This window comes from Zonotrichia albicollis, chromosome 33 (genome assembly GCF_047830755.1).
Source record: "Zonotrichia albicollis isolate bZonAlb1 chromosome 33, bZonAlb1.hap1, whole genome shotgun sequence".
NCBI classification, from domain to species: domain Eukaryota; kingdom Metazoa; phylum Chordata; class Aves; order Passeriformes; family Passerellidae; genus Zonotrichia; species Zonotrichia albicollis.
This window is the reverse complement of record NC_133851.1, coordinates 2,353,700-2,380,458: the sequence shown is the minus strand read 5'-3', so window position 1 is coordinate 2,380,458 and position 26,759 is coordinate 2,353,700. Positions and strand designations below refer to the sequence as shown.

Genomic DNA, 26,759 nt, shown 5'->3' with positions numbered 1-26,759 from the left:
GATTCTGTGATTGATTCTGTGATTGATTCTGTGATTCTGATTGATTCTGTGATTGATTCTGATTGATTCTGTGATTCAGTGATTGATTCTGTGATTCTGTGATTGATTGTGATTGATTGTGATTGATTCTGTGATTCTGTAATTCTGTGATTGATTCTGTGATTGATTCTGTGATTCTGTGATTGATTCTGTGATTGATTCTGTGATTCTGATTGATTCTGTGATTGATTCTGATTGATTCTGTGATTCTGTGATTGATTCTGTGATTGATTCTGTGATTGATTGTGATTGATTCTGATTGATTCTGTGATTCTGTAATTCTGTGATTGATTCTGTGATTGATTCTATGATTGATTCTGTAATTCTGTGATTGATTCTGTGATTGATTCTGTGATAATTCTGTGATTCTGTGATTGTGTAATTCTGTGATTGATTCTGTGATTGATTCTGTGATAATTCTGTGATTCTGTGATTGTGTAATTCTGTGATTGATTCTGTGATTGGTTCTGTGATTGATTCTGTGGTAATTCTGTGATTCTGTGTTTTGGAGGCGCCACTGATGCAGTGGCACGCAGAGGCCTCAAGAGGGATGTGAACTCCACATCCCAGCATAGGTGCAGACGTCAGAAGTTTGTGATTCTGCCTCTGCCTGTGCTCACATCCCACCCAGGCAGCGCCAATTTTAGGATGGGATGTGAGATGGTGATATAACTCCTGGGTTAACCCACTTCCAGCCAGCCAAAGCACTCGCTCTATTTCTGCTCCATAAGCACCAGATGAAGCTGGGCTGACTCAGGCAGGGTTTGCTGCACAGAACATCAGCTCCTGTCACAGACATCTTTCATGGAAAATCCTTTCCTTAGGATTTTTCCTCCTGAGAAGCTGAGAGGCCTCAGGAACAAAATGGAAACATTGATTATCTGCTGCTGTGGAATGCAACAGGGGAATCTGTGATTGGCCCATGTTAGCTGTTTCTAATTAATGGCCAATCACAGTCAATGATTATCTGCTGCTGTTCAGACCCCTCCAAACACCACCACATTTGGTGACCCCAAGTGATGAAAAATTCCACACATCCCCACGTGGGGATGAAGGGGACGGGGCTCAGGGTGACCCCCTGTCATGGATATATTTGATGAAAAATCCTTTCCTTAGAATTTCTCCTCCTGAGAAGCTGAGAGGCCTCAGGAACAAAATGGAAACATTGATTATCTGCTGCTGTGGGATGCAACAGGTGAATCTTTGATTGACCCATCTTGGATGTTTGTAATTAATGGCCAATCACAGCCCAGCTGGCTCAGACAGAGAGCTGAGCCACAAACCTTTGTTATCATTCTTTGCTATTCTATTCTTCTGATGAAATCCTTCCTTCTATTCTTTAGTGTAGTTTTAATGTAATATATATAATAAAATAATAAATCAAGCTTTGTGAAACATGGAGTCAGATCCTCATCTCTTCCCTCATCCTAAGACCCCTGTGAACACGGTCACAGGGATGTGCTGAGGGTCTGCAGTGCCCCATCCCAAAATCTTCCCACTTCCCTCATCCAAGAACCCCTGTGAACCATCACAAGCTCCTTTCAGCAATCCTGCCTTACCCTCCCCTCAAGAATTCCCAATTCAGTTTTTACCCTGAGTGCCCACAACCTCCATGTGCAGGTAGGCACATTCTTCTATTCTTCTGATGAAACCCTTTATTCTATTCTTTTAGTATAGTTTTAATGCAATATATATCATAAAATAATAAATCAACCTTCTGAAACACAGAGTCAGATCCTCGTCTCTTCTCTCATCCCAAAACCCCTATCAACACCATCACAAGCTCCTTTCAGCAATCCTGCTTTACCCTCTCCTCAAGAACTCCCAATGTAGTTTTTACCCTGAGTGCCCACAATCTCCATGTGCAGGTGGGCACATTCTTTTATTCTTCTATTCTTCTGATGAAACCCCTTCTTCTATTCTTTTAGTATAGTTTTAATGCAATTTATATCATAAAATAATAAATCAGCCTTCTGAAACAGAGTCAGATCCTCATCCCAAACCCCTATCAACACCATCACAAGCTCCTTTCAGCAATCCTGCTTTACCCTCCCCTCAAGAATTCCCAGTTTCCCAATGCAGTTTTTACCCTGAGTGCCCACAACCTCCATGTGCAGGTGGGCACATTCTTCTATTCTTCTGATGAAACCCCTTCTTCTATTCTTTTAGTATAGTTTTAATGCAATATATATCATAAAATAATAAATCAGCCTTCTGAAACATGGAGTCAGATCCTCGTCTCTTCCCTCATCCCAAAACCCCTATCAACACCATCACAAGCTCCTTTCAGCAATCCTGCTTTACCCTCCCTTCAAGAACTCCCAATTTAGTTTTTACCCTGAGTGCCCACAACCTCCATGTGCAGGTGGGCACATTCTTCTAGTCTTCTATTCTTCTGATGAAACCCCTTCTTCTATTCTTTTAGTATAGTTTTAATGCAATTTATATCATAAAATAATAAATCAGCCTTCTGAAACATGGAGTCAGATCCTCATCCAAAACCCCTATCAACACCATCACAAGCTCCTTTCAGCAATCCTGCCTTACCCTCCCCTCAAGAACTCCCAGTTTCCCAATGTAGTTTTTTACCCTGAGTGCCCACAATCTCCATGTGCAGGTGGGCACATTCTTCTAGTCTTCTATTCTTCTGATGAAACCCCTTCTTCTATTCTTTTAGTATAGTTTTAATGCAATTTATATCATAAAATCAGCCTTCTGAAACACAGAGTCAGATCCTCATCTCTTCCCTCATCCTAAGACCCCTATCAACACCATCACAAGCTCCTTTCAGCAATCCTGCTTTACCCTCCCCTCAAGAACTCCCAGTTTCCCAATGCAGTTTTTACCCTGAGTGCCCACAATCTCCATGTGCAGGTGGGCCAGCCCGCTGGCAGCAGACAGGGCCAGCTTGATCATGCCCTCGATGGTGACGGTGTAGCGGTTCAGGTAATCGAAGAGAGAGCCGTGCTCGTGGTAGTCAGACACCAGCCACAGCTGAGTCCACGTCCCGTTATCTGCAACAGGAATAGAAGAAGCTCAGGCAGATCCAGAGTAGAAATGGCCACTGAGCATCCCACAGGTTTTTGGGACAGGGTGAGGTTGCAGCTTGAGTTAAGCAGGGGTGAGCTAAGAAATGGCTCAGATCAGCCATAGCGTGGCCAGCAGGACCAGGGCAGTGATTTTCTGTTGGGTTTTTGGCTGTTTGAAGGGCCTGGAAAGGCCCGGGGTGGCCTTGGGACAGCCCGCGTATCGAAGGACGAGAAGAGGCTTCAGTTCTTCTTTCGGTTTTTATGTTTATTAATTGTTTATCTAAAAGATTTTCTCTCGGCCCGACAGAGCTCTGCTCAGCAGCCAGCCATGAGCACACTGTGTAGCCCTCCGTAAAGCCACCTGTCTTTATACCCATTGTTACGTGTACAATATTTATCATTTTTCCCCAATACCATTTATTCTTATTACTCGGTGCACTTTCAGTAATGACCAATCCAAAAGTGCCACCATCACCAAAGAAGATGGAGGAGAAGAAGAAGAAGAAGAAGGACAGGACACGCCCCAATTCCTCCATCTTACTTCTCTAACCCCCCTGTACAGAAATCCTAAACCCTGTGTTTCACTCTCTAATTAACTCATCCCTTCACCATTCACCCCGGTGGAATCCTCCTATCCTCATACAGGTGTGGTCTCCTGTGTAGGATCAAAGTGCAGCCACCAGACACTTCTGGAACATTCCAGGACTCCCGAGCCCCCCAAGGGTGCTCTCGGTGACACCTCAGTGCTGAGGTGCTGAGATCCCACAGTCTCTGTGTTTATTAATTGTTTATCTAAAAGATTTTCTCTCAGCCCGACAGAGCTCTGCTCAGCAGCCAGCCATGAGCACACTCCCCTCCCTCCGGGCAGTCACCTATCTTTATACCCATTGTTACGTGTACAATATTTATCATTTTTCCCCAATACCTTTCACCCTTATTGCCCAGTGCACTTTCAGTAATAACCAATCCAAAAGTGCCACCATCACCAAAGAAGATGAAGGAGAAGAAGAAGAAGAAGAAGAAGGACAGGACACGCCCCAATTCCTCCATCTTACTTCTCTAAACCCCCCTGTACAGAAATCCTAAACCCTGTGTTTCACCCTCTAATTAACCAATCCCTTCACCATTCACCCCGGTGAAACCCTCCTGTCCTCATACAGGTGTTGTCTCCTGTGTAGGATCAAAGTGCAGCCACCAGACACTTCTGGAACATTCCAGGACTCCCAAGCCCCCCAAGGGTGCTCTCGGTGGCACCTCAGGACTGAGATCCTGAGATCCGACAACTTTCCTCCTGTGCCAGGCACTGGGGAGACCAACAGCTCGAATCCTGGAGGAGCTCTGGGCAGTGCAGAGGCCCAGAGAAGCTGAATTAATCAGCTTTAATCCCCCATGACAGGAAAGATGTGGAGGTGCTGGAGTGTGACCAGAGATGCACAATGGAGCTGGGCAAGGGTGTGGATATCTTAGGGGGGCTGGAGGGCTCAACCTAAAGACAAGGAGGTTCAGGGGTGACCTTCTCACTCTGATCAACTTCTGACAAGAGGACAGAGGTGTGGAATGTGACCAGAGGGGCAGTGGAGATGTGGAAGGGTGAGGATAACTTCTAAAGAGCAGCTGAGGGAGCTGGAGGGCTCCACCTGAAGAAGGCTCAGGGGTGACCTTCTCACTCTGATTAACTTCCTGACAGGAGGATGGAGGTGTGGAATGGTGTGGATAACTTCTAAAGAGCAGCTGAGGGAGCTGGAGGGCTCAACCTGAAGAAAAGGAGGATCAGAGTGGACCTTCTCACTCTGATCAACTTCTGACAGGAGGATGGAGGTGCTGGAATGCGACCACGGATGGACAATGGAGCTGGGGAAGGGTGTGGATAACTTCTAAAGGGCAGCTGAGGGAGCTGGAGGGCTCCACCTGAAGGAGGCTCAGGGGTGACCTTCTCACTCTGATTAACTCCTGACAGGAGGATGGAGGTGTGGAATGTGACCACAGATGGATAAGGGAGCTGGGGAAGGGTGTGGATAACTTCTAAAGGGCAGCTGAGGGAGCTGGAGGGCTCCACCTGAAGAAAAGGAGGCTCAGGGGGGACCTTCTCACTCTGATCAACTTCTGACAGGAGGATGGAGGTGCAGGAATGTGACCAGAGAAGGGCAATGGAGGTGTGGAATGGTGTGGATAACTTCTAAAGAGCAGCTGAGGGAGCTGGAGGGCTCAACCTGAAGAAGGCTCAGGGGTGACCTTCTCACTCTGATTAACTCCTGACAGGAGGATGGAGGTGTGGAATGGTGTGGATAACTTCTGAAGGGCAGCTGAAGAAGCTGGAGGGCTCAGTCTGAAGAAAAGGAGGACCAGAGTGGACCTTCTCAATCTGACAGGAGGATGGAGGTGTGGAATGTGACCAGAGATGGACAATGGAGCTGGGGAATGGAATGGATAATTCTGAAGAGCAGCTGAGGAAGCTGAAGGGCTCCACCTGAAGGAGGCTCAGGAGTGACCTTCTCACTCTGCCAGGAGGATGGAGCCAGGTGAGGTAACAAGAAACAGGACCAGAGGAAATGGCCTAAAGTCACACCAGGGAAGGTTTAGCTTGGAAATTAGAGAAAACTTCTTGGAAAGGGTTGTGGTGAAGCCTCTGCTCTAGGCTTGAGGCACCTCTTACCTTTGTTATCTGCAGCAATGAATCCCAGGATGTTCTCGTGCCTCAGCATCACTGTTTGGTAGATCTCAGCCTCCCTGAACCAGGAACGCTCCTCACGTGACGAGAAGATCTTCACAGCCACGTCACCCCCACGCCACCTGCCCCTCCACACCTCCCCAAAGCGGCCTTTGCCAATGATCTCCTGCAGGACAATGGTCCGAGCCACCGTGCGCTGCACAAACAGAGGCAAGCCTGGGGACAAGGAAAGGAAGGAATCAATCCCTGCCGTGATAGGAGCCAGGTCTCACAGGCTCTTGGGGAATTATTTCACACCCAAGATAGCTCAGCTACCTCAGAAAGCATAAAATCAGCAGGATGGCTTCTGTGGTGGTGTTGGAAACAAAAAGGTTTTAATAAAAGGCAAAATAACAAAGCTCTGAGCCACGTGCAAGAGGGGGAAAAAACCAAACTCCACTGATACAAGGATCTCCTTGAGCCAGGTCTCATAAGCTCCTTCACACCCAAGATGGCTCAGCCACCTCAGAAGGCACAAAATCAGCAGGATGGCTTCTGTGGTGGTGCTGGAAACAGAAAGGTTTTAATAAAAGGCAAAATAACAAAGCTCCTTATAGAGAAAACCTGAGCTAGATGCAAGGGGGGAAAAAACCCAACTCCACTGATATAAGGATCTCCTTGAGCCAGGTCTCACAAGCTCTTGGAGATCTATTTCACACCCAAGATAGCTCAGCTACCTCAGAAAGCATAAAATCAGCAGGATGGCTTCTAGGGTGGTGTTGGAAACAAAAAGGTTTTAATAAAAGGCAAAATAACAAAGCTCCGAGCCACGTGCAAGAGGGGGAAAAAAACAAACTCCACTGATAGAATGGTCTCTCTGAGCTAGGTCTTAGTAAACTCTTAGAGATTGATACACATTTAAGATAGCTCAGCTACCTTAGAAGGCACAAAATCAGCTGTGTGGCTTCTGTGGTAATGCTGGAAACAGAAAAGTTTTAATGAAAGGCAAAATAACAAAACTGTTTATAGAGAAAAACTGAGCCACGTGCGAGAGGGGGAATAAACTCAACTCCACTGATATAATGATCTCCTTGAGCCAGGTCTCATAAGCTCTTGGAGATCTATTTCACACCCAAGATAGCTCAGCCACCTTAGAAAGCATAAAATCAGCAGGATGGCTTCTAGGGTGGTCTTGGAAACAAAAAGGTTTTAATAAAAGGCAAAATAGCAAAGCTCCGAGCCACGTGCAAGAGGGGGAAAAAACCAAACTCCACTGATAGAATGGTCTCTCTGAGCTAGGTCTTAGTAAACTCTTGGAGATTGATACACATTTAAGATAGCTCAGCTACCTTAGAAGGCATAAAATCAGCAGGATGGTTTCTGTGGTAGTGCTGGAAACAGAAAAGTTTTAATGAAAGGCAAAATAACAAAACTGTTTATAGAGAAAAACTGAGCCATGTGCGAGAGGGGGAAAAAACCCAACTCCACTGATATAAGGATCTCCTTGAGCCAGGTCTCACAAGCTCTTGGAGATCTATTTCACACCCAAGATAGCTCAGCTACCTCAGAAGGCATAAAATCAGCAGGAGGGCTTCTGTGGTGGGGCTGGAAACAAAAAGGTTTTAATAAAAGGCAAAATAGCAAAGCTCCTTATAGAGAAAACCTGAGCTAGATGCAAGAGGGGGAAAAAACCAAACTCCACTGATAGAATGGTCTCTCTGAGCTAGGTCTTACAGTAAACTCTTAGAGATTGATACACATTTAAGATAGCTCAGCCACCTTAGAAGGCACAAAATCAGCAGGATGGCTTCTGTAGTAATGCTGGAAACAGAAAAGTTTTAATGAAAGGCAAAATAACAAATCTCTTTATACAGAAAACTCGAGGTTCTTGCTCTTGGTAAAACACCTCACAAAAGCAATCAGTTCCTTTGCTCTCTTCTTTTTCTAGTGAATTGCTCAGGTGGGATTTTTGGCTCCTGTCCCATTGGCTCTCCTGAAGTTTGAGGTGAAATCCCTCAGGTCCTATGAGGGGTCTTTTTGGTCTTTTCACCTCATTGAGGAGAGAAACTTCTGGGCTTTTTTCCTTTTTAAGGAGACAAAGGATAATTTGGTCACTCTGTCAACAGGGGGCACATTCCTACACTGTGCTACCAAAAAACCTCCTGAAACACCAGAGGCTGAAAAATGTCCTGAAACCCAGCAGATTTTACATTTGATAACAACTGGGAGCCTGAGCAAGACCCAAAGCAGGGAATGGTGGCAGCTCCTGTGTGGGACGTGCCACTGCTTGGGCAGCATCTGAATTTTGCTTTGAAGCAGAGATTCAGCAAGGAGCAGTTGGGGAAATTCTGCTCCCTGACACACGAAACTGCAGCCTCAATATGCAAAGAATGGAACTTGAAGTTACTTTCTGCCAAAAAGCAGAAATCTCCCCAAATTTCTCTTAAGAAAGGAGCCCCAACATTGCTGCCATTGCTCACAGAATGCACTGAACTCACCTGCTCACAGCATACATAGAAAAGATCCCAAATATTTTATATCTAGCAGCAGATGTGCTGCTGAAGGTTTATTCCCTGGTCAAATACCAAGTTGTGACATTCTCTGCCTCTGTGGATTTTCCTACAGCTGTAAAATTCCTTATATTCTTTAACCCAACCACCTTCCTAGTTCAAAGGCACCACTAAACTGTGACTTTCCATGGGGAAAAAAGCAAATATGGGGAATTTGAAGTAGGAGTCATATTTAAGTGTGAATAAAGGGAAATTATTCCAGTAATAAAGGATAGAAGCATCAAGAACTAATACAAAATATGGACACTTCTTTTCTGCAGTGTTTGGAAAGGCAGTGAAACAAATGAGGCCTATTGTCATTTAAATGTGGATTAAATAATATTTGGCTTTGCTGTGTGGTATTACTATAATGGTAATTAGTAGATCAAAGAACTTGAACAAAATATTCTGTTAGAAGTGAGCAAGCTTGGGGTCCTGAAAAGAGAATTTCATTTCATAAAATCTGCTTGAGAGGACTGGTATCATTTTTTTCTTGCACTTGTATCGTGAGCAAAGATATAATCATTAAATCTAGCCTGAACCTCACTGTGAATTTATAGTGTAAAACAGCATGTTTGTGTTGTTTTAGCATTTGAAATGTCATATGGAAGCTACAAATTCCAGAAGCTACAAATCCGGCTCTTCTGGGGATTCCTTTCCAGTGCTACAGAAGCAAACACTGCACATCATCCACCTGGGAAGACCCAAGGGTTCTTTGGGATGAAATGAGCTGTGCAAATGCACTATTGGCACTGTAAAATGTTGATCTGCTGGCATCTTCCCCAATTTCCTGCAGCTTTGATGCAGGTGGCATCCAACAACACACAGGTTAGAAGTTCATGGCTGTTTTCAAGGCAAACCCTGTTCCAAGGCTGAACTGGGAACAGATGCAGCTCTTTGCTCTTGCAGTTAAGGTGGAATTTAACTATTGCTCCTACCTGAACAGACATGAGACTCAATTTAAACATCCCTTCCAAGTTCCTCATGCCAGAGCCCCTGAACAGGCTCTGAGGCAGCAAAGCTGTGGCAACCACCAGCCCAAAGAGACAACAGCAACTTCTCAGCGCTCACGTCCCATCATCTCGCAATACCTGAGCCCGAGCCGGAGGTGGAGAGATCATAGACCAGATCTTGCAAGGTCTTGTCCTTGGAAAGGCACATTTCACAAGAAGGATCCTCCATGTCCAGCCTCTGGCGGTTGTGATAGACCCGCTGGTGGTGGTGGAACACGAAGACCACGATGATCATGACGACGAACACGAGGAACACGGGCCCGGCGATCACCGCCACCAGCTCCACCGGGCCCCAGCTCGACGGGGGCTCGTTGTCCTTCAGGTGGCCTTGGGAAGAGAAAAACAAACAGAGATTTTGAGGAAATTATCATTGTTTTGAGGAGTTTTGAGTGTTTTAATGCTCTCTCAGAGCCTGGGCAATTTTAGCCGGGGGATATGTTAATTAAAGTGTTAAAGTGGGGCTGATCGTCAAGCAGGCAAAATGCAGCTGAAACCTCAAAAAGAAGTTTTGTGGGATCAGGGATTGTGGGCTGTTCATTCACTCTCTTAGACAGGAGTTCTGGGCTGATTTTCCAGAACACTCTGCAGTTCACCTTCTATTTGAACTCAACCAGTTGGCCAGGGCTCCCTGCTCCCTTTTTCCCCTGCAACAGTGAACTGAACCTGCTCAAATATCAGGTTGTGACATTCTTTTCCTCTGTGGATTTTCCTACAGTTTCCATCTGCTGTAGAATTCCTTATACTCTTTAACCCAACCACCTTCCTAGTTCAAAGGCACCACTAAACTGTGCCTTTCCATCTATTCTGGGGATTCCTTTCAAGTGCTACAGAAGCAAACCTGAAGACAATCATTTGTTGTTTTGAGCACAGATGAGACCTCCCCACTGCTCCCAAGGAAAATGACTCTGCAGTCTTCCCAGCACCCACTAAAAACCAGCCCAAAACAGGAAGTAGGAGGTGTGAGGAAGCACCACATGCCCTCTGTGTCCCAGGGATGAGAAGCAGAAGTTTCCCACAGCCTCACTCAGAGGCAGGGCTGCTTCCCCTGCATGGTTCTGAACTCAGGCACCTTCCTCCCCACACACTTTGCTCTGAAGCTGCTGCAATGTTCCTCTATTTGTGCTCAGCACTGAAAAGATTTGGAGTCTTGGAAGGGAAGCAACACCAGCTGATAAAGGCAGGGCCAGCTCAGTGACAAAGGGAACACACACATTCCCATTTGAATTTGAAGTAGTTTGTTATTTCCACTTTACAGATGAAGGAAATAAACCCAGAGCTCAAGTTCATGCAGCAGCTGAAGGGAAGAAGTGAAAACAAGGCTGAGAACTCCAAATTCCCAATCCCAAACAGACAGCTCCTCTCCTCCCACTTCAAACACATGATTTATCTCACTCTCCACTTACCACTGGGAACCATTAAATCAATTTTGTTACAAAAATCAGAGTAGCAGCAGTGAGTGTTACGCAGATCCTCTGAGCTCAGGCAGTAGAAGGGTTTCCCAGCAGGAATCAGTTTGGCCTCAGGAATGCAGGTCCGGACGTGGTGTTTGACTCCGTCCAGGTTGAACACTGAGACCATGCAGGCGCCGTCCGTCTCACACGTGGAGTTGGCTTGTTTGCAGTCAGAGCACAGACATGTCAAAGCTGAAATCAAAACAACATCAACCCCTTAAAACCACAGAGAGTTAAAGCTTGAACCAGAGGAAACCTTCTTTAAATTCTCCATTTCAAGTGCTGCTCTCAAGCTCTGGAAGAACCGGCTCTGCAAACAGCACAAGTCCTACTCAGTATTCCAGACCTGCAAGAATCCAATTTCAGCATGAACCAGACTGTGGAGGCAGAGGAGCCTTTCCAGGAGGTGCCTGTCCAGGCAGCCCTTTGCCTGCCCCTGTTGCAATCACCACCAGCCATGACCCAAGTCAGGCCTGCAAACCGGGCGAGATCCGGGCGAGATCTGAGATCCGCTCCCAGCCCAGCCTCGGGTCAGACTCAACACAAAACTCAACAATTCCTGCAACTGACTCAATCCAAACCCAACAATTCCTCCAACTGACTGACCTGATTCACCTGAGCTCAGTGTCCAGGCTCCCTGGAGCTGCTGAATCTGGGCTGGCCAGGGACCACCAGCCATGACCCAAGTCAGGCCTGCAAACTGGGTGAGATCCGAGTGAGATTTGATCGAGATCCTCTCCCAGCCCAACCTCGGGTCAGGCTCAACCCAAAAACCAATAAACTGACTGACCTGACTGCACCTGAGCTCAGTGTCCAGGCTCCCTGGAGCTGCCTAATTTGGGCTGGCCAGGGACCACCAGCCATGACCCAAGTCAGGCCTGCAAACTGGGTGAGATCCAACCGAGATCCTCTCACAGGATCAGACTCAACCCAAAACTCAACAATTCCTCCAACTGACCCAATCCAAACCCAACAATTCCTCCAACTGACTGACCTGATTCACCTGAGCTCAGTGTCCAGGTTCCCTGGAGCTGCCTCATCTGGGCTGGCCAGGGATGACAACCAGTCATGACCCAAGTCAGGCCTGCAAACTGGGTGAGATCCAACCGAGATCCTCTCACAGGATCAGACTCAACCCAAAACTCAACAATTCCTGCAACTGTCTGACCTGATTGCACCTGAGCTCAGTGTCCAGGCTCCCAGGGACCACCAGCCATGACCCAAGTCATGCCTGCAAACTGGGTGAGATCCAACCCCAGCCGAACCTCAGGTCAGACCCAACCCAAAACCCAACAATTCCTCCAACTGACTGACCTGATTCACCTGAGCTCAGTGTCCAGACTCCCTGGAGCTGCCTAATTTGGGCTGGCCAGGGACCACCAGCCATGACCCAAGTCAGGCCTGCAAACTGGGTGAGATCCGAGTGAGATTTGGTCGAGATCCTCTCCCAGCCCAACCTCAGGTCAGACTCAACCCAAACCCAACAATTCCTCCAACTGACTGACCTGATTCACCTGAGCTCAGTGTCCAGGCTCCCTGGAGCTGCTGAATCTGGGCTGGCCAGGGATGACAACCAGCCATGACTCATGTCAGGCCTGCAAACTGGGGAAGATCCAACCGAGATCCTCTCCCAGCCCAACCTCGGGTCAGACTCAACACAAAAGTCAACAATTCCTCCAACTGACCCAATCCAAACCCAACAATTCCTCCAACTGACTGACCTGATTCACCTGAGCTCAGTGTCCAGGCTCCCTGGAGCTGCTGAATCTGGGCAAGCAAGGGACCACCAGCCATGACCCAAGTCAGGCCTGCAAACTGGGTGAGATCCGAGTGAGATTTGATCGAGATCCTCTCCCAGCCCAACCTCGGGTCACACTCAACCCAAACCCAACAATTCCTCCAACCTGATTCCAGCTGTGCTGAGTGTCCAGGCTCCCTGCTGGCCAGGGATGACCACCCCAGCCCAGGCAGACAGGGAGCAGCTGGCAGAGGCCAAAGCCAACCCAATCCCCAGTGACTGCACGAGCCCAGCGTGCACACCCAGCTAGATCAGCCACTTATTTCATAACTGCTTCCCTGATCCCAGACACCACCTTGGGTCAAATAAATTCCTGGCTTTTTGCCTGCTCTCCACAAAGATGATTTGGATAAAGGGAAGGAGAAAACTCTGAGGCAGATTCCCACATTTTTTCCACCTCCCAGCTGTCATTGTGCTTTTCTCAAGCTGCCTGAAAAACTGTAAGCAAATCCTCAGGCCTTGCCATCCTTGGGAACAAAGAGGAATCCAACAATGTCAAGAAGAAGGGTGGGGCTTGTTTAGCAGCATGCTGGGTTTTTCAGCAGCTTTCATCAGCTCTCCCAGCCTTCCCAGAGGGAATCCAAAACATGTCCTTACCTGCTGCAGAAATGGGCTCTCAGGTAGGGAGGGTGTGAAGAAGGGTTTTAAAAGATACAAGTGGCCACAGTTAACTCTGCCCAAGCTGATCTAAATCTTCTCAGTGTAAAGTCACACACAGAATCATCCTCAGTGTTTGTGTGGGGCCATGTTACCCTAAGCTTCATGAAAAACAAGCTGCTCCTGATTTACTCAGGGTTCCTTTAGGAGGAAGACACCCATTAGCCCTTATCCCAGAGCCCTGGGTAAATCAATCAGCCTAATTGCATTACTATTCACTTAATTCTCTCTGGATTCTGCTCCTCCTTTTCCAGCTGCTGTTTTGAGCTGGTTCAGACATGGGTGCTGGTTAGTTTGGAATCAACAGACTGAAAACAGCAGTGAGAAGAGCCAAGGGAAGGGCTGGAGCTGTGGCAGGAGGGGTTTAGGATGGGTACAGGGAAAGGTTCTGTGTTCTGAGTGTTTGGACACTGCTCTCCAAAAGGTTGGATTTTGGGATGTCTCCACAAGACCAGGAGTTGGACTGGATGATGCTGGTGGATCCAATTCAGGATATTTCATGATTTTGTAACTCTGGGATCAAAAGCTGAGACACCTTTAAAAAGCATCATGAGCAAATGGAGGTGCTCAGCACAGGCCGGAGAAATGGGACACAGGACAGAAAACGGACAGGACAGACTGATCAGTGTTGAGAAGGGTGGAAAACATCCACAGATTCTGAAGATTTTGAGAGGAAATGTTGTACTGAAAGGAAAAAACCCATCCACTAACACACATTTCAAACAGCTCCAAGATCAGGGTTTTCCCCATGGTCAGCAGAGTGCAGAAAAGACAATTCTGAAAAATCCATACACTTGGGGGAACAAAGGTTGGTGATAAAGGAGATTTTATGAAAATGTGAGATGGCAAAGAGCACCCAGGGCACATTCCTGCCTTCATGTCTACTTAAAAGGAAATGGTCTTTTAAAGCATCTCCCTTATTACTTATCAAAAGCTCGAGGTACAAATTAAAAACATTTAACCCACACACATTTCACTGTGTAGGTTCTTTTCAGTTTGATTTAGATACAACAAAACTGAACTTTGTTCCTCTTAGACTCATTTTTGAGGTCTCAATTCCAAGATTTAGGCTGTGGCAAGTTTTGCTTCCAGAAGCTACAAAGCAAACAAAACACTTCAAAATGCACTAATAAAACTGGTTTTGTAAACTTCTGAGTGAATTATCTGGCCTGAAACTGAGCATGCCTTTGAGAGGGAAAGCAGAGAAGCAGGTTGTGTCTGCTCAGTCTCATTTTGTAGGATTAAAAAAACAACAACAACAAAAAAAAATCAGTTTACCTGCAAGGTATGATACCAGAGCACCAGCTTGGAGACAGAGGGAGATCCTTATCTGTTCTGTGCAGAAAACCAAAATTTCCTGCTCAAGGAGGGGGATGCCCCACGGCTTCACCTCACCCTGAGACAACTTCACCCCTCTCTGCTCTGTTTTAACTTTAATTCTGATGTTTGCACCTCAAAAATCCCCACGGTTAGAGAGCAGCTAGAACAAAGAGAATGGAGCCTTCAGCACATGCTGTCCTTCCTCCACCTCTCAGCACAGACCCTGCAGGGGCTTTCCAGGTATTGTTGGCCAGAACCTTCCAGCTGCAGGCAGGAACTCTCCCATTTTCTGTGTGTGCCAGGGAGGAAAGGCCTGTGTGCTCCTGGCAGAGAGGAGAATTACAGAGCAACCCATGTGGGCCCAGGAACTCCAGTTTGCTTCATTCTTCTATCAGAAACTTATCAGAAGCCAGGAAAAAGCAAATTGTTGTTTGTCCTTGGGTGGGGGGACAGAAGGTGGGCAAGAAGCAGAGCTGGTGTCTCCTGAGTGCTCTGAGAGCAGCCAGGGCAAAGCAGGAGACAGGAGTGGATAAAAGGATTTTTCATGCCAACAGCATTCTTTTTTCCTTGGGGAAGAAAAGCTCCTATTGAGCCAAACATATAATCTACTTAATAAAAAACCAGCCTGGGCTGAAGGAAATAGTGAAGGGAAACAAAGAGCAGTTGCCAGAGCTGGGCTGGTGCATTCCCCCCGTGCTGGGCTGTGTGCAAGGAGCTGGAGCTGCAGCTGAGCCCTCCTGATCTGCTCCCCACCCAACAGCCAGAGCCCAGCCCTGCACAGACACTGCCTCAACAAGCCCAAGGCTCAGCTGCACATCCTGGGCAGGAAAAGCTTTGTTCTCACTGAGGGATGGAGCAAACCTTGCTGTGATTCCATCTCAGGCTGGGCCTCACTGCTGTTCACCAAAATATCCCCCTGCATCAACCAGAAAAGAGGAAAAAAACAAAGGCTGGCTCTGTCCCTCCAACCCCCCTGCTAAAAGAACCTCTGCTCCCAAAATGGATCCAAACAAACATGAAAAGCTTTGTTCTCACTGGAGGGATGGAACAAACCTTGCTGTGATTCTATCCAAGGCTGGGCCTCACTGCTGTTCACCAAAACCTGACAGATTCCAGTGCATTGACAATAAACAAAATAAAATTTATTTATTTGCAGTGCTGAGTGACCTCTCCTCAATCCTTAACCAGCCCAACCTAGGGTTTGACTCCTTCTGCTCCCCACGAGGTTCCCAGGTTATAAACCCAGCTCTGAAAGGATCCTGGGATGGCTCTGTCCCTCCAACCCCCCCATTAAAACAACCTGTATTCCCAAAATGGATCCAAACAAACATGAAAAGCTTTGTTCTCACTGGAGGGATGGAACAAACCTTGCTGTGATTCCATCCGAGGCTGGGCCTCACTGCTGTTCACCAAAACATGAGAGATCCCTGAGCACTGACAATAATAAAAATAAATTATTTATCTGCAGTGTTGAGAGACCTCTCTTCAATCCTTGACCAGCCCAGGGTTTGACTCCTGCTCCCCATGAGGTTCCTGGATTACAGCCCTGAAAGGATCCTGGGGCACAGAGGTGTCCATATCCCCCTGCATCAACCACAGAAAAAAGGAAAAACCCACTGGGATGGCTCTGTCCCTCCAATCCCCCCATTAAAACAACCTCTATTCCCAAAATGGATCCAAACAAACATGAAAAGCTTTGTTCTCACTGGAGGGATGGAACAAACCTTGCTGTGATTCCATCTGAGGCTGGGCCTCACTGCTCTACCCCAAAACCTGAGAGATCCCTCAGCATTGACAATAAACAAAATAATATTTATTTATTTGCAGTGCTGAGTGACCTCTCCTCAATCCTTGACTATCCCAGCCCAGGGTTTGATTCCTGCTCCCCACAAGGTTCCCAGGTTATAAACCCAGCTCTGAAAGGATCCTGGGGCACAGAGGTGTCCATATCCCCCTGCACCAACCACAGAAAAAATGGAAAAAAACCCACTGGGATGGCTCTGTCCCTCCAAACCCCCTCCATTAAAACAACCTGTATTCCCAAAATGGATCCAAACAAACATGAAAAGCTTTGTTCTCACTGGAAGATGGAGCAAACCTTGCTGTGATTCCATCTGAGGCTGGGCCTCACTGCTGTTCACCAAAATCTGAGAGATCCCTCAGCACTGACAATAATAAAAATAAATTATTTATTGGCAGTGTTGAGTGACCTCTCCTCAATCCTTGACCAGCCCAGGGTTTGACTCCTGCAAGCCCAAGAGCTGCTTCTGCTCCCCATGAGCCCTGAAAGGATCCTGGGGCACAGAGGTGTCCATATCCCCCTGCACCAACCACAGAAAAAAGGAAAAACCCACTGGGATTGCTCTGTCCCTCCAACCCCCCTCCATTAAAAGAAACTCTATTCCCAAAATGGATCCAAACAAACATGAAAAGCTTTGTTCTCACTGGAGGGATGGAGCAAACCTTGCTGTGATTCCATCTGAGGCTGGGCCTCACTGCTGTTCACCAAAATCTGAGAGATCCCTCAGCACTGACAATAAACAAAAAAATATTATTTATTGGCAGTGTTGAGTGACCTCTCCTCAATCCTTGACCAGCCCAGGGTTTGATTCCTACTCCCCACAAGGTTCCCAGGTTATAAACCCAGCTCTGAAAGGATCCTGGGGCACTGAGGTGTCCATATCCCCCTGCACCAACCACAGAAAAAATGGAAAAAAACCCACTAGGATTGCTCTGTCCCTCCAATCCCCCCATTAAAACAACCTGTATTCCCAAAATGGATCCAAACAAACATGAAAAGCTTTGTTCTCACTGGAGGAATGGAGCAAACCTTGCTGTGATTCCATCTGAGGCTGGGCCTCACTGCTGCTCACCAAAACCTGAGAGATCCCTCAGCACTGACAATAATAAAAATAAATTATTTATCTGCAGTGTTGAGAGACCTCTCCTCAATCCTTGACCAGCCCAGGGTTTGACTCCTTCTGCTCCCCATGAGGTTCCTGGATTAAAGCCCTGAAAGGATCCTGGGGCACAGAGGTGTCCATATCCCCCTGCACCAACCACAGAAAAATGGAAAAAAAACACTGGGATGGCTCTGTCCCTCCAAACCCCCCATTAAAAGAACCTCTATTCCCAAAATGGATCCAAACAAACATGAAAAGCTTTGTTCTCACTGGAGGGATGGAGTAAACTTTGCTGTGATTCCATCTGAGGCTGGGCCTCACTGCTGCTCACCAAAACCTGAGAGATCCCTCAGCATTGACAATAAACAAAATAAAATTTATTTATTTGCAGTGCTGAGTGACCTCTCCTCAATCCTTGACTATCCCAGCCCAGGGTTTGATTCCTGCTCCCCACAAGGTTTCCAGGTTATAAACCCAGCTCTGAAAGGATCCTGGGATTGCTCTGTCCCTCCAATCCCCCCATTAAAACAACCTGGATTCCCAAAATGGATCCAAACAAACAGGTGGGGGGCTGCAGATTCCAGCTCTGTGCTCCAGGGAGATTCACACCCGGAGCTCTGACAGGCAAAGAACATTTCTCCTCCTCTCCCAGCTCATTTTGCACGGATTTATTCTCACATGTGTCAAGATGTCTCTGCAGCCAGACAGGGGAAAGTTTCACAGCAGAATCTCCTGCAATGGTGTTAAAGCACCTTTAGGAATACATTTTCCAGCATCTCCCTAAGAAAGATGCCATTTTCTCAGGGCTGAAAACTCCACCTGATCAATATGGATGAGGATAATTAACCTGAAGGTGATCATTGGTAAAATTGCCAATAACCACCCCCGTTATTTACCAGATAAACAGATTTTTTTTTTTTTTTTGCAGGGATTTTTTGCTGTTCTTTTTTAACAGTTTGAATTGAGGCTGGAAGAATGATTCCCCTGACTTTGAGGGCACAGGAGCTGCAGTTGATTTTTGTTTTTTGTACCCCACTCTGGGAGCACCAGTTTCAGAATAATATCAGCAGCAGAAATGGGGAACAATTGGCTTTGTAGCTCTGCAGCTTCTCTGGATGCTTTCATGAAGAGGGACGTGTGTAAACATGCTTGGAAGAAAGAAATACCTGTCAGTGTCTGGCTCTGTGCTGTGCCAAAATAAAGAGCAAACCTGGATCAGCCAGGGCCAGGAATTCATGGCCAGGAACTCCTCAGGTGTGTCCAGGAGTTCCTGTGTGCTCCTGGTTCAGCTGGGCAAAGGAACAGGAAAAAATCAGCTCCATTTTCCCAGAGGCAATGATGAGGGGACACTGAGCCATCTGATGGAGGCTTTAAAAAATCGAGATTTACTTTCCATGGTATTATCATGGAATATTCTTATTCCATTGTATTATCATGGAATATTATTATTATCAAGGAATATTATTATTCCATTCTATTACCATGGAATATTATTAATACATTCTATTATCATGGAAAATTATTATTCCATTCTATTATCATGGAATATTATTATTATCATGGAATTTTATTATTCCATTGTATTATGATGGAATATTCTTATTCCATTCTATTACCATGGAATATTATTATTCCATTCTATTATCACAGAATATTCTTATTCCATTCTATTATCATAGAATATTATTATTCCATTCTATTACCATGGAATATTATTAATACATTCTATTATCATGGAATTTTATTATTCCATTATATTATCATGGAATATTCTCATTCCATTGTATTACCATGCAATATAATTATTCCATTCTATTATCATGGAATATTATTATTCCATTCTATTATCATGCAATATTACTCTTCCATTCTATTGCCATGGAATATTATTAATACATTCTATTATCAGGCAATATTATTATTCCATTATATTATAATGGAAAATTATTATTCCATTCTATTATCATGGAATTTTATTATTCCATTCTATTATCATGGAATATTCTTATTCCATTCTATTATCATGGAATGTTATTATTCCATTCTATTACCATGCAATATTATTATTCCATTCTATTATCATGCAATATTATTATTGTCATGGAATTTTATTATTCCATTATATTATCATGGAATATTCTCATTCCATTCTATTACCATGGAATATTCTTATTCCATTCTATTATCATGGAACGTTATTATTCCATTCTATTACCATGGAATATTATTAATACATTCTATTATCATGGAATATTGTTATTCCATTCTATTATCATGCAATATTATTATTATCATCATGGAATTTTACTATTCCATTCTATTATGATGGAATATTATTCTTCCATTCTATTACCATGGATTATTATTATTATTCCATTCTATTATCATGGATTATTATTAATACATTCTATTATCATGGAAATTATTATTTCATTCTATTATCATGCAATATTATTATTATCATGGAATATTATTATTCCATTATATTATCATTGAATATTCTTATTCCATTCTATTATCATGGAATATTATTATTATAACGGAATTTTATTATTCCATTCTATTATCATGCAATATTACTCTTCCATTCTATTGCCATGGAATATTATTAATACATTCTATTATCATGGAATATTATTATTCCATTCTATTATCATGGAATATTATTATTATAATGGAATTGTATTATTCCATTCTATTATCACAGAATATTATTATTCCATTATATTACCATGGAATATCCCTTGCTGGCCCTTGATACCCACATTCACTCTGCTGGTGGGGATCCCTCCAGCCCTTGCTGGGATAAATTTGAGCCCAAGGTGGCTCCCCAGGTGTTGTGGTGTGTTGCAATATCCTGTTGTACCTTCTCCCTTCCCCCTCGCCCCTCGCTGAGTGTGCCCTGTCAATCAGGCTAACACACCAGCAAGGCATCGTGTGATCGGTGTCCCTCGTCCCTTGAGACCCTGCCCCTTCACCTGGTTGGTGGCTCACCTGTCCCCTCCCCTTCCCCTGTCCTGAGCTTAAAATGTTAATGAGACCATGCGGCCCCATTCTGTTAGCAGCAGTGGCCCGGTGCAGACATCTCTGTACCCACGGAATAAACATCTGGCAACCTTCTAGCAGAATCCACTCCCTTTCTCTCCACCATCGCCAGAAGCTCTCTCTCCTGAGGAACTGCGAGTCCGTTTTCGGGCTGCAGAGTCGAGCCCACCCACAGGGACGCCAATATATTGGAATATGAATCCCAATATAACCAGTTAGATGGTGCCCAGGCCAGTTCTGACCCTCGCTGCTTGGCCAAAGGCAGCACTGTGGTGTTTTACCCCAGAGATACCTTGGCTGGCGGCAGAGTGCAGCAGGGCACAAGACAGGACTCCGTCTTATTATTCCATAATAATGGAATATTATTATTATCATGGCATATTATTATTCCATTCTATTACCATGGAATATTATTAATACATTCTATTATCATGGAAAATTATTATTCCACTCTATGATCATGCAATATTATTCTTCCATTCTATTATCATGGAATATTATTATTATAATGGAATTTTATTATTCCATTCTATTATCATGCAATATTATTATTCCATTCTATTATCATGCAATATTATTATTATCATAATGGAATTTTACAATTCCATTCTATTATCATGGAATATTATTATTATCATGGAATATTATTATGCCATTATATTACCATGGAATATTATTCTTCCATTCTATTACCATGGAATATTATTATTATTCCATTCTATTATCATGGATTATTATTAATACATTCTATTATCATGGAAATTATTATTTCATTCTATTATCATGCAATATTATTATTATCATCATGGAATATTCTTATTCCATTCTATTATCCATTCTATTATCTATTATCAGGGGGAAGGGAGAAGGTAAAACAGGACATTGCAACACACCACAACACCCAGGTGTCACCTGCACCCACTGCCCCCAAAATCCAACGTCAGGCCAGCTCTGGGTGCTTTGAGTGCCCGTTTCCTCACTAAGGAGCTGCAGAAATCAACCCTTCCCCACATCTCATTCCCCTCCTGTTGTGGATCAAAACATTTCTCTTTTTGCTTCTTGCTGGTGCTTCTGATATCTACTGACCCACTGCTGCTACATGAAATGGAGTTAAAATTAACTGCAAAGCACACTATGGAAAACAAAGCACTTTAAAGCAAGTCATCCAGAAACTAAACATTGTCCTGGCATATTTCAAGTTGGAAGTAAAAGTCTCAACTTCTCTGAGCTGGCTGCAGTCCCCTGGCACAGGCTGGGCCTGACGTGAAGGCAGCAGGGCCGACTAGAAAACACACGAAATGGAAACAACCAAAAAAATAAAAGAGGCAGGAAGAATGTGGCTTTAAAGTGCAGAACTTTCCCTGCATCCACTCCAGGAACACAAACCAGCTTCTGAATAAAATTGTAAATAAGGAATTGATAGGAGTTTCATCATTAAGAGGTTAATTAGGAGAAGCCTTGATGTTTCTGTGCTGCTCTTCCACCCAGACCATGGACATAGGGCTCCTCATTCCCTCCCTGGGCTCTGGTTTGACACCAATTTTGTGTTTAAAGTGCAGAACTTTCCCTGCATCCACTCCAGGAACACAAACCAGCTCCTGAATGAATGGTAAATAAGGAATTGATAGGAGTCTCATCATTAAGAGGTTAATTAGAAGAAGCCTTGATGTTTCTGTGCTGCTCTTTTACCCAGACCATGGACACAGAGCTCCTCATTCCCTCTCTGGGCTCTGGTCTGACACTATTTTGTGTTTTACCTGACACCAATTTTGTGTTTAAAGTGCAGAACTTTCCCTGCATCCACTCCAGGAACACAAACCAGCTTCTGAATAAACTGTAAATAAGGAATTGACAGGAGTCTCATCATTAAGAGGTTAATTAGGAGAACCCTTGATGATTCTGCTTTTGCTCTTCCACCCTGAACACGGACACACATCTCACCATTCCCTCTCTGGGTTCTAGCCTGACACCTATTTTGTGTTTTAACTGACACCAATTTCGTGTTTAAAGTGCAGAACTTTCCCTGCATCCACTCCAGGAACACAAAACAGCTTCTGAATAAAATTGTAAATAAGGAATTGACAGGAGTCTCATCATTAAGAGGTTAATTAGAGGAACCCTTGATGTTTCTGCTTTTGCTCTTCCACCCTGAACACGGACACAGAGCTCCTGGTCTGACACTATTTTGTGTTTTAACTGACACCAATTTTGTGTTTAAAGTGCAGAACTTTCCCTGCATCCACTCCAGGAACACAAATCAGCTTCTGAATAAATTGTAAATAAGGAATTGATAGGAGTTACATCATTAAGAGGTTAATTAGGGGAACCCTTGATGTTTCTGCTGTTGCTCTTTTACCCAGACCATGGACACAGAGCTCCTGGTCTGACCCCTATTTTGTGTTTTACCTGACCCCTATTTTGTGTTTTACCTGACACCAATTCTGTGTTTTACCTGACACCAATTCTGTGTTTTACCTGACCCCTATTTTGTGTTTTAACTCGCCAGCAAACCAGTTTAGGAGGCAGGAGCCCCCACCCTGCACACCCGATGCTGCCCAGGTTTATCACCAACACTTCAGAGCCCTCCTGGCTTCTCTCAGGCTTTTCCAGAGTGGGAATTGTTTAACATGTGGCCAACATTGCCACATCCAGCAACCCACACTTGCAAGAAGGCCACAAAAAGCAGCAAGGATTTAAAGTGTAGGGAAGGCTCTTATTTTTATTTTCTGCTGAAAAGAAAGAAATAAACAGCGGTGCACAAGAGAAGCGCAAACCAGCTGAAAACCAGGGGTTTAAATGAGGAGTTCCCACCCAGAATTTCATGTCTATAAAAGAGAGAAGCAATTCCTGCCTGCTCTGCCCCTGTCACCACCCAGTGAACTTTGCTTGCTGCTATAAGAGCTGACGTTTGACTGGGCTCCTTTCGCAGGAGCCATTTCCGGAGCATCCACTGCTGGCAGGGAATTCAGGGGAAAGAAAAAATCAAAAACAACCCAAGTGTCTGGCCAAGGAGCTGGAGGAGTTCAAGAATGTTTGTTGGACACTGTTTTTAATTTCCAGTTAGAGAAAGGCTTTCTTGGAAAGTTGTAAGATATAAGTTACAAACCACGCAGGGTTCGCCTGATTTAACTGGGGAAATATTTGAAGCAGGTGGTGTTAATAATAAAATCTGCTGCCCCAAAATTATTCCCTCAAGGTGGGTTTTTGATTTATTTCAAGCAAAGCTGAGCTGCAACACCTCTTTGCAAAGGAGCCTTGATTATTTTCCTTTTTTTTTTTTAAAGATTGATGATTTTTCTTGATTACTTTTCTTTTTTGTTTCTAAAGATTGATGATTTTTCTCGATTATTTTCCTTTTTTTTTCTTTAATTGATGATTTTTCTTGATTCTTTTATTATTCCCAGGGTGATCCCTGCCATCCTGCACCTCATTCCACGAGTGCAGCTCCCTCCAGCCCAGGCTGAGCTCACACCTTGCACTGAATAAAAGCGGAAACAATAATCACTCCTAGAGCCCAAAATCAAAGGCACCGGGAGTTGCCAAGTTTCCAGGGGATTTGTACACTCAATTGGTCTTTTCCTGTTTATTAATTATGATTTTTTTTAATAAACATCAGGTTTTAGCTAAGTGAAAGCCTGAGAACAGCCGTGCCATGAGTCTCATCTGATCCTGCTCTGCCATTTATCACAGAGGAGCTGAAATACCCTTGTAAGGCTGGGGTTGCACCAAAACACAGCTCCTCTCCTCCCAAAAGCCCATTTGTACCCCCAAATTCTCAGGAATCCCAGGTAAACCCTCATCTGCTGCCCAGGTGAGGTTTGAAGGCATTTTGTGTGCTCTAAAACAAGCCCAGATCTGCACACACACACACACACACAGAGTTATTACCCTCTGTCTGTCAGGTGGGAATGCAGAGCACGAACAGGGAGAGGTTGGGGAGGAGAAAAATATTAAAAATATTCCCCAGAGGAACCTGTCAGGACAGGTACCCGAGTTACACAACAGCATCACCCCCATGGGCACAGAGCTGGACTGCTCTGGGAACACCAGAGCGGCCACCAGCCTGTCCTCTGTCCCCAAAAATGTTCAGTCAGGTCTTTCCTTTGGGAAAATCGTTCCTTCAGTTCATCCCAAATCAATTTCCTTCCTAAAAATGGAGCTGGGATCTTCTGTTTGCCCCAAACCTGCAGCAGAAACCTCCTGCTCCTCTTAAACACAGAGCTGAGAGCTCTCACTCTTCCCCCACGAGCAGAACCAGGGAAAGGAAAAGGAGCAACACCGAGTTCTTCCCCCCTCACCTCCCTCCAAACATTTACAGCTGCTCCAGAAGCTCAGGGTATGAAAAGTTTCCTTAAAAGCCCAAATTGCAGGTTGGAGGGGGGTGGGTGGTGCAGACACACCTCTGGGGCATGGGGAAAATCGTTCCTTCAGTTCATTCAAAATCAATTTCCTTCCTAAAAAACGGATCTCGGATCTTCTGTTTGCCCCAAACCTGCAGCAGAAACCTCCTGCTCCTCTCTAAGCCAGAGCTGAGAGCTCTCACTCTTCCCCCAGGGGCAGCAGAAGCAGGGAAAGAAAAAGGAACAACACAGAGTTCTTCCCCCCTCACCTCCCTCCAAACAAATATTTACAGCTGCTCCAGAAGCTCAGGGTATGAAAAGTTTCCTTAAAAGCCCAAATTGTTGGTTGGAGGGGGGTGGGTGGTGCAGACACACCTCTAGGGCATGGGGGGTGCCCAGTTCACCCCAGCATGAGCCACAGGATAACGGGAAGAGGCCACAACCCCAGAAATTCCACGACAACACGGTGGCACTTCCCACCTTGGGCTCATCCACACCTCTGTGACAAACCCAGAAAGCTCTGAGACCTCCAAGCCTCTGTGAAAGCCAGAAATCCCAATTCCATCGTTATCTCCCAAAACCTGAGGCTGAAGGCTCCCAGATCTCCTCCCAAGGTGAGCACAGGGGGCTTCAGAGCCACCCCCAGCCCCAATTGCTGCTGCCTCTTCCTGACACATCCTCATCCCACAAAGCCCCAAAGCAGCTCTGGTTCACACAAACCACACATCCCTGTGAGCCCCCAAACATCGAGCACACACCCCTGATGCCATCAGAGTCCCCCCTGATTTCAGAACCCCAAACCTCATAGATCCCACCCCCAAATCCTTCTTTTCACCCCAAAACACCCACACCTACCCATGCCCCTCAAATATTCAACAAACATCCTTGATGCCTTCAGAGTCCCCCCGATTCCAGAACCCTTAACCCCATAGATCTCACCCCCAAATCCTTCACCCCGAAACACCCACACCTATCCATGCCCCCCAAAACATCCAACACACATCCTTGATGCCTTCAGAGTTGCCCTTTCTTCCAGACCCCCTAACCCCATAGATCTTACCCCCAAATCCTTCACCCCGAAACACCCACACCTATCCATGCCCCTCAAATATTCAACACATATCCTTGATGCCTTCAGAGTCCCCCCAGATTTCAGAACCCTTAACCCCATGGATCCCAAATCCTTCTTTTCACCCCAAAACACCCACACCTATCCACACCCCCCAAACATCCAGTACACATCCTTGATGCCTTCAGAGTTGCCCTTTCTTTCAGACCCCCTAACCCCATAGATCTTACCCCAAATTCCTTCTTTTCACCCCAAAACACCCACAGCTATCCACGCCCCTCTGTGAGCCCCCCAAACATCCAACACACATCCCTGATGCCTTCAGAGTCCTCCCTGATTTAAGAACCCCTAAATCCATAGATCCCACCCCAAATCCTTCCCTTCACCCTGAAACACCCACACTATCCAAGCCCCCCAAACACGTCCTTGATGCCTTCAGAGTCCCCCCTGATTTCAGAACGCCTAAATCCATCCTGATTTCAGATCCCACTCCAAATCCTTCTTTTCACCCTGCAACACCCACACCTATCCACGCCCCAAACCCCTCAGGGAGCTCCTCGCAGCCTTAGGGGCACCTCCAGGCCCCTCCAACCCTTTTGCCTCCCCCACCCCACGATCCTCCCCTCAGTTCAGTCCTTCTCACCACCCTGGAACACCTCAAACATCCACCATACATCCCTGATGCCATCAGAGCCCTCCTTGCTTCCAGAACCCCTAACCCCATAGATCCCACCCCAAATCCTTCTTTTCACCCCGAAACACCCACACCTATCCACACGCCCCCTGTGAGCCCCCAAACATCCAACACACATCCTTGATGCCTTCAGAGTTGCCCTTTCTTCCAGACCCCTTAAACCCATACATAGATCTTACCCCCAAATCCTTCTTTTCACCCCGAA

The 26,759-nt window shown here is 45.4% G+C and overlaps 1 protein-coding gene across 3 annotated transcripts in view; it reads right to left on the bottom strand.

Annotated features, from left to right (window-relative positions):
- Positions 1 to 26,759, bottom strand: part of ACVR1B (activin A receptor type 1B) — a 36,080-nt gene that overhangs the window by 8,669 nt on the left and 652 nt on the right. For all 3 annotated transcript variants that reach the window (XR_012577525.1, XR_012577526.1, XM_074530516.1), the window contains exons 2-5: positions 10,681 to 10,920; positions 9,356 to 9,604; positions 5,722 to 5,952; positions 2,886 to 3,053 (exon numbers count right to left, since the gene is read on the bottom strand). Coding sequence is in view for 1 of the 3 variants with exons in the window: in XM_074530516.1 (XP_074386617.1) it covers positions 2,886 to 3,053; positions 5,722 to 5,952; positions 9,356 to 9,604; positions 10,681 to 10,920 (888 nt within the window). In the remaining 2 variants the exon portion in view is untranslated. The remainder of the gene's footprint in view (positions 1 to 2,885; positions 3,054 to 5,721; positions 5,953 to 9,355; positions 9,605 to 10,680; positions 10,921 to 26,759) is intronic.